This window comes from Hypomesus nipponensis, chromosome 28 (assembly GCF_054491055.1).
Source record: "Hypomesus nipponensis isolate SF chromosome 28, ASM5449105v1, whole genome shotgun sequence".
Classification (NCBI taxonomy): Eukaryota; Metazoa; Chordata; class Actinopteri; order Osmeriformes; family Osmeridae; genus Hypomesus; species Hypomesus nipponensis.
In genome coordinates, this window is record NC_140388.1 from 6,561,283 (window position 1) to 6,572,500 (window position 11,218).

General features: G+C 51.1%; 1 protein-coding gene across 1 annotated transcript in view; it reads left to right on the plus strand.

Annotated features, from left to right (window-relative positions):
- The first annotated feature begins 837 nt into the window (after positions 1 to 837).
- slc33a2 (solute carrier family 33 member 2) overlaps positions 838 to 11,218 on the plus strand; it is a 15,548-nt gene continuing 5,167 nt past the window's right edge. The window contains exons 1-4 of the mRNA XM_084695043.1: positions 838 to 909; positions 1,604 to 2,390; positions 9,082 to 9,229; positions 11,132 to 11,218. The exon at positions 11,132 to 11,218 is cut by the window's right edge and continues 14 nt beyond it. Coding sequence (XP_084551169.1) covers positions 1,703 to 2,390; positions 9,082 to 9,229; positions 11,132 to 11,218 — 923 coding nt within the window. The 5' untranslated portion in view covers positions 838 to 909; positions 1,604 to 1,702. The remainder of the gene's footprint in view (positions 910 to 1,603; positions 2,391 to 9,081; positions 9,230 to 11,131) is intronic.

An 11,218-nucleotide genomic window follows, 5' to 3' on the forward strand; every position in this document is an offset into this window, starting at 1 on the left:
CGAGAAACTCGTTGTCCTTGAAAATAAGGCTTTCAAGCACCCACACAGGTTTCGGCAGGTGTTAAATGATGTGCCGATGGATCACCTCCAAAATAGTTTCTCCTGATAAAACTCCTGAACAAATCAGTTCAAATCAAATCAGTTCAGTTAGGCTACCCCACATGAAAAAAATGTTGAGGTAACTGTTACAGAGAAAGTAAACAATGAAAGCCTCTCACTTTGCAAGTATGTCTGCATTCTTGGGAGGGTGAATTTGTGTCTGGACATGCGTTTGAGAGTGCCTGGGCTGGTGTGTGTGTTAGTGTGCGTATGTGTGTGAGCCTGGGTTGCGTGGTGTATGGTAATCTATCATACTCCCATCCAATAGAGTAGCCACGAGATTTTCAGATCGTTACCATTTTTGTTGTTGTTGACATTGTATTATTTAAAATGTCTTTACAGACTTCACTACATGTCCGTGGGCCCTGAGATATACTGAATTTCAAATGACATTTCAAATGTATACAATGCCCAGTTGGAGAAATAATTGAGCCACATACCGACATAATAGAGTTTCCAGGCATTATAGCATTGGCTGTAAGTATGGTGTTGGAAGAGCCTCCTGTTTGTTTGTTTTTAACCAATGATAGGTGCAGTGGCTCTCATCTTGTGCGGTTGCCAGGTTTAAAACCTTTATTAGATTATGCGGGGGAAAATACACCAATACACCCAAAGTTCCTGTAAACTACAGATATTTTCGTTATAAATCTAGGAATGTTCAGATACTTCAGTCACACATTAGTCCAATAGTTTGATGACCATTACATATCTCCATAGAGGGATAGATATTTCAAACCTGGCAACTGTAATGTTGTTCTGCAGTGTGGTCACCGAGCGGAGCAGTTTCAGACAACCGGTTCCCCTCATTCAGTATGTTCTTACTAGGAAATATCGATGTTAGCAATAGCTAACACAGCTCGTTGTCAAACAGCTTTTCATTTATATACGCATAGGAGTTTTATCACACCAATTGTATAATAATCCTTCGCTGCATGGACATGCTACAGTACATAACTCCAGCGCTATCATGTATTAGCTTACTAGCTACTAGCTAACTAGCAACACGCTACAGTAGCTGGTCGCAGCTGTCATTGCAATTTGACAGCGTTATGTGTTTCTCTGTGTCGGTATTGGCTGGAAATATGGCTAGCTAGCAAATAATTAACTTTTTTTAGCCTTTAGGGCTAGCTACCTTCATACGCTTGGCTCATATGATATGGTACAAACTCGGAGCCTAATGCTCTCCACGCCCCAAGACTTAGTACAACATATTTGACAGCTGCTGTCACAGTTAGACTTAAGACTACTAGTACTGTAGTAGTAGTTGGGTGAACTTGGTAAATTTTAACTGTGTCTAAGTGCTAACTAGTTTGCTATTTGTTGCAGTCCAGTTTATTTGACGTCAGCATGACATTTTTCCTCATATGTCAACAAATTAAATAAACTTGCAGAAAACGTAAAATACTTTACGAGTTTTGCTGCTTCATATGTTATTGATTTTTTTTAAATGTCAGACCTGGGGGTGAAGTAAAGTACACATTGTCTCTTTCACCATTTCTACCAGGCTGACCGATCTTGTAGATCGGCACCTTGCCAGCCAGCGTCATGACAACCTGAACCCAAGTGATACAGTGTCTGTGGAGGAAAGCTGTAGAGGTGGACAATGAACGACAAGCTGGTATTCCTGGGCCTCCTGTACTTTGTCCAGGGGATCCCCTACGGCCTCCAGTCCTCCCTCCTCCCCGTTTACCTGCGCGGGGCCGGCCACTCCCTCACCCGCATCGGCCTGACCAAGGTCCTCTACTTCCCCTGGGTGCTCAAGGTGCTGTGGGCGCCGCTCGTGGACCGCGTGGGCACCAAGCGGCGCTGGCTGGTGGGGACGGTCTCCGGCCTGGCCCTCACCTGCCTCTCCAGCGCCGCCCTGGCTCCCGAGGCGCACATCTGGGGCGTGGTGGGCACGCTCCTGGCCATGAACGCCCTGGCGTCGGTCCAGGACATCGCGGTGGACGGCGCGGCCGTGGGCCTGCTGAAGGGCCGCGGCGAGCTCGGGCTGGGAAACACGGCGCAGGTGGTGGGCTACAAGGCGGGCTCGGTGTTCGCTGGCGGCGGGCTCCTGGCCGTCATCGACGTGGCCGGCTGGGGCTGGATGTTCACGCTGCTGGCGTGCGTGTACTGCGGCGTGGCCCTGTTTGTGTGGGGCGCCCCCGTGCTGGACGAGGACTGCGTGAAGAGCCAGGCGGAGGGCAGGAAGGGCGGCGGGGACGCCGTGCATCCGTGGAGGGTGTGGAGGAAGCTGATGGCCGTGCCGGGGACCCCCTGGACGGTGCTGTATGTCCTCACATACAAACTGGGTGAGTTTTGCCTTCGAAAAACATATAACACATGACATGTCAACGCTCTTTTTTTTGTTCAGCCTTCGTTGCATTCTTCCGTTGCCTACAAGGTGTCGAAGTCGTTCCAGGAAGTTGTGGTTGGACTGTTCTTGTGAGGTTGCTGTTGGGAGACGTGTACGTTTACATTTAGTTATTTAGCAGACGCTCTTATCCAGAGCGACTTACAGTAAGCACAGGGACATTCCCCCCGAGGCAAGTAGGGTGAAGTGCCTTGCGCTCAGCCGGGAATCGAACTGGCGACCTACAGATTACTAGCTCGATTCCCCACCGCTCAGCCACCTGACTCCCCATGTAGTTCCATATTCAATCACTAGATGGGCCCGCCGCCATATCCATTCTGTCTGGCAGCGAAAACGTTTGTTGAAGGATGTAAGGAGGGTTGGTCGTTAGCAAGCCAGAACGGGCCTGTTTCAAAGTAGGGTCTGGTGCTACTGACTAAAGGTTTCATTGTCAGGACACATTACAGTTTCTTTTTATGTATTTACCATGCCCAGAGAGTCCACCAACTCGTTAGTTTGTCCAAATCAAGCTGAGCAGCCAATACATGCACTCATTTGATTATGACAAAAGACAGTGTGTACTGTTTGTGTGTGTGTGCCTGTGTACTGTTTGTGTGTGTGCCTGTATGCTGTGCGTGTGTGCCTGTGTACTGTTTGTGTGTGTGCCTGTATGCTGTGCGTGTGTGCCTGTGTACTGTTTGTGTTTGTGCCTGTATGTTGTGCGTGTGTGTGTGCCTGTGTACTGTTTGTGTTTGTGCCTGTATGCTGTGTGTGTGTGCCTGTGTACTGTTTGTGTTTGTGCCTGTATGCTGTGCGTGTGTGTGTGCCTGTGTACTGTTTGTGTGTGTGCCTGTATGCTGTGCGTGTGTGTGTGCATGTGTACTGTTTGTGTGTGTGCCTGTATACTGTGTGTGTGTGTGTGTGTGTTGGGGAGAGAGAGTTGGTAAGGACAGAGTTTGGTGTTTGGCAACAGACGGGGATTATGTAAGGATTAGAGTTTCTTTGTGTCTGTTTTTTTTTTTCACTCCATGAAAACTGAAACAAGAGATGCTGCATCACACTGGTGTGTGTTTGCGTACTTGTGTGTGCGGGTGGTGGGAACGCATGTGCAGTTGCACATTTGCATACATGTGTTTGTTTGTGAACGTGAGTGCTATTGTCTTTTCTCGAGCACGTTTTGTGTGTGCGTGTGTGTGTGTGTTAGAGAGAGAGAGTTAGGGGTGGCCCAGTAATCGGATGAGTTCCAGCAGGCCCCACTAGACAGAACATCAAGACCCCCCCCGCCCCCCCCCCCAGTCTGTCTAGGGGGTTCCCCATCCCATAATCATCATCACCATCAATAACACCACCATCATCCTCTCCTCAAACATCTGCTGTTTCCCACAAGTCGTTTGTTTATTTATAAAATCCTCTATCAATACATCCCTGGAGTTCCAAAGTATACTGTGAGCGCCATCCAGTTCTGAGCATGTTAAATGGGGTTTTGGTTGCCTATTCCTGGTCTAAACAACCACTCACGCACACACACATCTCACTTCCCCTCCCACACACTGTTAAAGAACAAGCAAACTGCCAATCAGAGGGAGGCGAGGGGCTGACCTTTGTGCTGTGTGAGGTCATGACCATGGGACCTGAGGTCTGGGCGTCTGGGACTCCCATGGTGGGGAGGGAGGGAGGGAGGGGGGAGGGGGGAGGGGGGAGGGGGGAGGGGGGAGGGAGGGAGGGAGGGAGGGAGGGAGGGATGGGGATGGGGATGGGGATGGGGATGAAGAAGAGTAGTTAAGGGGAGATCGGTTATGCCTTCGGAGTTGAGAGTTCAGGCTTGAAGTATCTAGTTTAGATATAGTATTGAGCTAGTAGATGTTATAAATAAGGTATTTGTAGCTAGTAGACATAGTACAGTATAGTGGCTAGTAGATATATTATACATACTGTATAGTAGCTCACAGGCTAGATGTAGTATGATACTGGATTATTACTAGGCCTAGTAGATAGTGTATATTCAGTATGTGTGTAGAACAGGAGCTAGTATACACACACTATGTGTCTAGTAGACATACTACAGTATAGTAACTAACTATAGATATACTACAGTATAGTAACTAGTAGTATCTATCTAGTATAGCTACGACTAGCTTACTGAAGCTGTGTTGTTTGAGGGGGAATCTCAATCTTCCTGATGGAGTTTTTCTCTGGGAACTGACCAGGTAGAGAGAGAGAGGTTGGGAGGGAATTGGAGGAGAGAGAAAATGACCCTGGCCCCAGACCTCTGGTTCCAGAACCCCTTCACCCGCTCCGGGGGGAGGGAGGGTGAAGGAGGAGGGGGGGGGTAAGGCTACAGGGAGGTTTGCTGAAGGGAGGATGAATTAATGAACAATCGCCACATGGTGCCCTGAGAGAGAGAGACCGAGAGAGAGAGACAGAGAGAGAGGGGGGGGGGGATGGATGGAGGGATAGAGAAACAGAAATAGAGGTAGGGATAGAGAAAGAAAAGAAAGAGGGATGAAGGGCTAGAAAGAGAGAATTAGAGGGGGAGGGAGAGAGAGTGATGGAGGGAGAGAGAGTGATGGAGGGAGGGAGGGGAAGAGAGGGAGACAGAGGAAGAGGGAGGGAGAGAAAGAAAGGGATGTCAAACAGCGATCCTCTCAAACCGTATACAGGGGGGGGGGGGGGGGGGGTGATGAACCCAGTGACACCTCCTCACGCACACACCTACCTGGGACACACACCACAGTGTGCCCTTCGAAGACAGACCTCGGAATCGCCGTGTCTGGCTGTGTCGTCGTCGTTCCCATGCTTGCGTATTTAATACATGTTCAACTCTCTCTCTTACTGTATGATTGAGTTCAGCCTACAGGGTGTGGTCTGCCCCCCTCTGTGTCGCCGAACGTCTCTGGAGGAGGGGACACCTCAGCGAACGGCTCCCTCACAAGGTTTCCTAGTCTTCCTTGAGGGTTTAGGGTGGTTATAGGTGCTGACTGAATGGCTGTGTGTGGATGTGTGTGCATGCCTGTGTGTGTGTGTGTGTGTGTGTGTGCATGCCTGTGTGTGTGTGCATGCCTGTGTGTGTGTGTGTGTGTGTGCATGCCTGTGTGTGTGTGCATGCCTGTGTGTGTGCGTGTGTGTGTGTGCGTGCCTGTGTGTGTGTGCATGCCTGTGTGTGTGTGTGTGTGTGTGTGCATGCCTGTGTGTGTGTGTGTGTGTGTGCATGCCTGTGTCTGTGTGTGTGTGTGTGTGTGCATGCCTGTGTGTGTGTGTGTGTGTGCATGCCTGTGTGTGTGTGTGTGTGTGTGTGTGTGTGCATGCCTGTGTGTGTGTGTGTGTGTGCATGCCTGTGTGTGTGGATGTGTGCATGCCTGTGTGTGTGTGCATGCCTATGTGTGTGTGTGTGTGTGTGTGTGCATGCCTGTGCGTGTGTGCATGCCTGTGTGTGTGTGTGCATGCCTGTGTGTGTGTGTGTGTGTGCATGCCTGTGCGTGTGTGTGTGTGTGCATGCTTGTGTGTGTTGTTTCATGGCTGTCTCCAGCTTGTCCTCATGGACCCATCTGCCGCTGACCTCTCTTGTGTCTAAGCTCTATGGACTATAACCCCTGCGCCCTCGTTGACCCCTCACCCTGATCCTTCCCCCCACCCCCTGACTGCCTCTCTATTTCTTTTTCCTCACTTTGTCTCCCTCCTCTCTTCCTCCTTCCAGCTCTCTCGCTCCCTCCCTCTTTCTCTCTGACACACACACACAAACACACATGGACATGGAAACTAAAACTCAACAAAAGTTACATTTGGCGTGGGTCTAGAACTAACTACCCTAGACTTAAATAACACTAAAGATTGGTTGTTTGTAGTTTTAGGTTTTGGTTTAGTCCTGACTCACGAAGGTGAGGATAATAGTTGCTACAATTTTAAACCGAGTTCCATTACCTGTTGATCCCAAACAGCCAGCTACAATGATTATACAGTACTGTAGCATGACTTTTCCAAAGGTGTCCACACAAATGTGTTTAGCTAGCTACATATCTTGTACTTTTTCACAGTACTGTATCGCCTAATATCTGTTTACCACACTTCAGATTAGCCCTAAATAAGTACTGGAACTACAACAAAGAAAAAAAACCGCAAACGATTGTGGAATTGAAACAAAAATAGATACTGCATGATCACAAAATTACAAACAGCCAACTGTAATAACCTTTACACACACACAGACACACACACACTTGTTTTCTGTCAGGCTGCCAGTCCTTGTTCCCCTTCACTACCCTCCTCACAGTGTGTCCTGCTCTCCCCCTCTCCTCTCCCCCCTCTCCTCTCTTCTCCTCCAACGTGCTGTCTGTTTCTCTTTCTCAGCCCTCTCTTCTAAACATCGGCCCATCGTTCTGCAGTTAGTCGCTCTCCCTCTCCTCCTTCTCTTCCGCTTTCCCTCTTTTCACCCTCTCTCTCTCTCTGTCTGTCTCCATCTCTCACCCTTCCTTCTCTCCCTCACCCTTCTCTCCCTCCCCTGCCTCTCTCGATCACCTTCCCCCCCCCCTCTCTCCCTCACCCTCCCTTCCCTCTCGCCCTCACCCTTCCTCTCTCTCACCCTCCTCTCCCCTCTCTACCCTCCTCTCCCTCCTTCCTCTCTCTCTCTCTCTCTCTCTCTCTCTCTCTCTCTCTCTCTCACCCTTCTCTCCCCTCTACCTAACCCTCCTCTCCCTCCTTCCTCTCTCTCTCTCTCTCTCTCTCTCTCTCTCTCTCTCTCTCTCTCTCTCTCACCCTTCTCTCCCCTCTCTACCTAACCCTCCTCTCCCTCCTTCCTCTCTCCCTCACCCTCCTCTCCCATCCAACCCCGCCCCCACTGCTAGTTCCATCTTTGTGCGCGTCTAATGAAATCCCCGCTGAAATGGACAATCGTTGCTTTGAGAGTATTTATAGAAGTGAATAATCAGCCCGGGCTTGTTGTGTTCCTCGCCTGCCTCCTTTAAAGAAATAATGAGCGGGAGGCGGGCTTGAGAGGCTGCAGGGTGCAGCGCGGCGGCTGCTCTCCCCCAGCATCGGCCCTCTCGACTGGGAGGCAGCCGGCAGGGGCTGCCGCCTCCCTCCACCATCCCCACACGTCCGGGACAGGGCCTCCTCGCGTCCGTTCCCCCGGCACGCTGCTTTGAGCAGCACGGTGTCTGAAGTCGAGAGAAGGAGAAAAAAAGACAACAAGAATCATCAAGGGGTTCTTATTTAGAAGGAGAGGACGTGTGGGGACGTGTGGGGACGTGTCCTTCCCAGACACGGGGCCTGGTTCTAGGGCCTCCGGGGCTGGTTCTGAGGGTCCTGGTTCTAAGGGCTCTATAGGCCCTGGTTCATGGTTCTACCTAACCAGGCTGTGTGGAAAGAGGAGACTGTGTCTAACAGTGTGGACTGCAGGTAGAGACAGAGGAGGCCCAGTGCACACGCCATAGCTTATAAAGATGCCAAACTAGTGCTTTTTCTTTTCTTTCCCCCCATCTTTCTCTCTCTCTTTCCCTATAACTCTCTGGCTCCCTCTCTCTCTTTTCCTCTCTCTCTCCGTCTTCACGTTTAGCTGGTGTGTCACGTTGTCAGGGAACTGACTTGCCCTCCGACACGACACCCCTCTCACCGTGAGCCTTTCAGCTCGCGTCTCTGAGAGAAAGCGACAGAACGCTCTTGTTTTAATCCATTCTGTGCTTTACGCAAGTCCTTTTTTTTTCTCGCCTTCTTATCCTTTCATTCTCTATTTTTGTTTTTCTCCGTGCCGAGGGAGGGAGGGAATCAGGAACGATATATTCTCTCCTTCGCCTGCTTTCTTGTGTGCGCGGCGACATGGCTGTGCGGCAGCGGCGCAGTCTCCCAGCTGTCACTCACGGCACAGGTCTCGCTGTCGTTCTGAAGTCACTCTCCATTAATAATGGCGCACGCTCTGAATATTTTACACCTCCGTTCATCGGGAACATTATCCCTCGTTCAACACCACGCGGTGAAATAATATTGTCTGAAAAAGAAAAAAAAAACTTTTATAATTTTTTTTCTTCTTCCCCGAAACAGCGAAAGTGCTGTTAGGTTCGTTTCACGGGAGGTGGAAGTTTCTTTTTCTGTTTGCGTCTGTCGGAACACGACGTGACGCTCGTTTGATAAAGTTACCCGGGATCGTTATCACCTTGTCACGCACATCAATTATTGACACTCTCCGGAGCAGCAGGCGGTGCACCGCGTCTCGTGACGGGGAGGCAGACGCACACGTCGACAAAGTTGTCCGTCTGTCCGCCCGTCTGCGTGCAGAGCAGGTGGAACATCTCCGCGCTCGCGGCAGAGACCGGGATTGGTGGTGGCAGACGGCGGCGTTGTGTCTCCGGGGTTCCTGAACGCAGCCTTCATCTCCCCTCCACCCTGCGAACACCTGTGACAAGCTGTAGACATCTCTCTTAGTAGAACAACAAGGCCCAGGTGTATCCTTCAGGTTGTCGCCTGTCTGGTTTGCAGCTAGCAAGCTTGCTCGCTCGTAGCTAGTCAGATCTGGGGTTTTCCTGGGTTTCCTTTCCACCTGACAGGTTGTGATATGAACCTGTGGTGACCTCAACCTACCTACCCAGTACCCACCCATTCTCCTGACCCTCGACCTCTCCCCCTCCTGACCTTTGACCCCTCCTCCTCCCCCTCCCTGCCAGGTGAGCAAGGAGCGGTCACCATGTTTCCTCTGTTCCTATTGGACCACCACATGACCGCCCGCGAGCTGGGCTTCTGGAACGGCGTGGTTGCCATGGGATTCTCCATCCTGGGCTCCTCTCTAGGGGGCCTGCTGCTCGCACAGTGCAGGTACTGAGTGTGTGTGTGTGTTGACGTTTGTGCCTGTGTGGTTCCGTGTATGCTTGTGTGCCTGTGAGCGTGTGTGTGTGTATGTGGTAACGTTTGCACCTGTGTTGTTCTGTGTACGCGTGTGTGTGTGTGTGTGTGTGTGTTTGTGTTGATTCTCTACCCCCCGCTGCTCTCACACCGCACAGTTCACCCAATGGGGGGTCGTCCCCCTGTCATACAGGGCTGCGTTGACTTCAATTAGACCCGCACGCACGCCCACACGCGTACACACACAGGTCACACACAGGTCACACACACCCCGTGGCTGGCGGGATGCAATGCAGGCCATCGAGGGGAAGGTTGTTGTTCTTTTTCGCCTCACATTGGCTTCACCGTCCAGTGTCCAACATGAGCAGATCCACCTCAAAACAGGAGCCGTCCCAGATGCCTTTGACCTGGACCTATGCATGCACGGAGTGTTAGTCTGTTCATGGTATGATCTCGGTCTGAATGTTTCTGTCTGTCGGTCTGAATGTTTCTGTCTGTCGGTCTGTCTGTCTGTCTGTCTGTTTGTCTGTCTTTCCAAAGGCCGCCTCTTGTTCCGACTGTAACATGATATTATTAAAAGGAGTTTGTTTCCCCAAAGTGTTTTTCCATATCTTGTGCTCTCTGGTACTCTTCCGGTCTCATGGCAGGTTTGCAATCTTCACACACACCGAGGTGGGTTCATCTGATACACACACACACACATACCACACACACACACACAATCATACACCTGTGTGGGGGTGTTCCTCCTGCCAGTGTCCGACGGTGTTCTAAAAGCTCGTTTGGACCGGACCCCTGCCTGACCCCCCCCCGCCCCTCTCCCCCCTCCCTCTACGGAACCCCAGACAGGGACTCAGAGCTGGACCAGGGCCGTGTGAGGTGTTAATCCGTCAGCACCTCCCTCCCCCACCCCCCCACCCCCCAACCCTGAAAGAGGGACATTGAGAAGACGAGGAAGGAGGGAACAAGAGAAGGAATGTCTTTAGCATGTGAATGACGGGCGGATTGGCTTTCGGTTGGAAAGGTGAAAAAGGAGGGGAGAGAGCGAGGGAGGGAGGAGGAGGAGAAAGGAGAGGTGTTGGCCCGAGGTGTACTGTGCATGCATCGGACCCAGCGATCTAGAGGTGTGTGTACAGCGGTGTTTCCATGGAGACAGGAGGTGTGTATCGGAAATGTGGTCTCTCGGTGGAAACGGGGTGCAGTATATGCTATATATGTGATGTCTCCAAACAAGTATACAATATGTCTCCATAGAAACATGAGCGACAGTCTGTAGCATTACGCGCTGTCTCCAGACCAACAGGGGATACAGTATATGCTATATACGTGCTGTCTCCATAGAAACAAGAGGTAAGGTATGGGGTGTCTGTGACATCACTCCAAATGGTGATTGACAGCAGCCTCAAGGGAGGGATAAGCTTTTTGTTTGTCCCTGAGACACACATGTACACTACATACACACAGGTGTGTGTGTGTGTGTGTGTGTGTGGAGGGGGGGGTGATGGTCTTAATGATCTCCCATGCTGCCTAGCTCCTTATGTTATTGATTAGCCCTTGAGCCTGACAACCCACAGAGTCACTGAGCTCTAGGGAGGGTGGCTGTGTGTGGATTGACAGGCCATGCCCCCCCCCCACCCCCCCCCCCCACCAAAATGGAATGCTGCCCCCACACACACCTATAGGAGTTTATGTAAGAGAGCTCGATACGAAATGCCCCCTCTTAATTGTTCTGGCTTGACCGAGTGGCTGAGGGCCGATTCAATATCAGCTTGGTCAGTCAGGCCATGTCAAGCTGGCCGTCTGAAATTGTGTGCGGTTTGTTTACGTTTGCGTTTCTGTTTGTTGTTGTGTACCCCCCCCCCCCTCCCCCCTCAGCACCGGCTCCCTGATGCGGCGTGTGTTTGTGATGCGGACGGCCAGCATGCTGTTCCAGATCTCCCTGCTGACCATCTTGGAACCGTC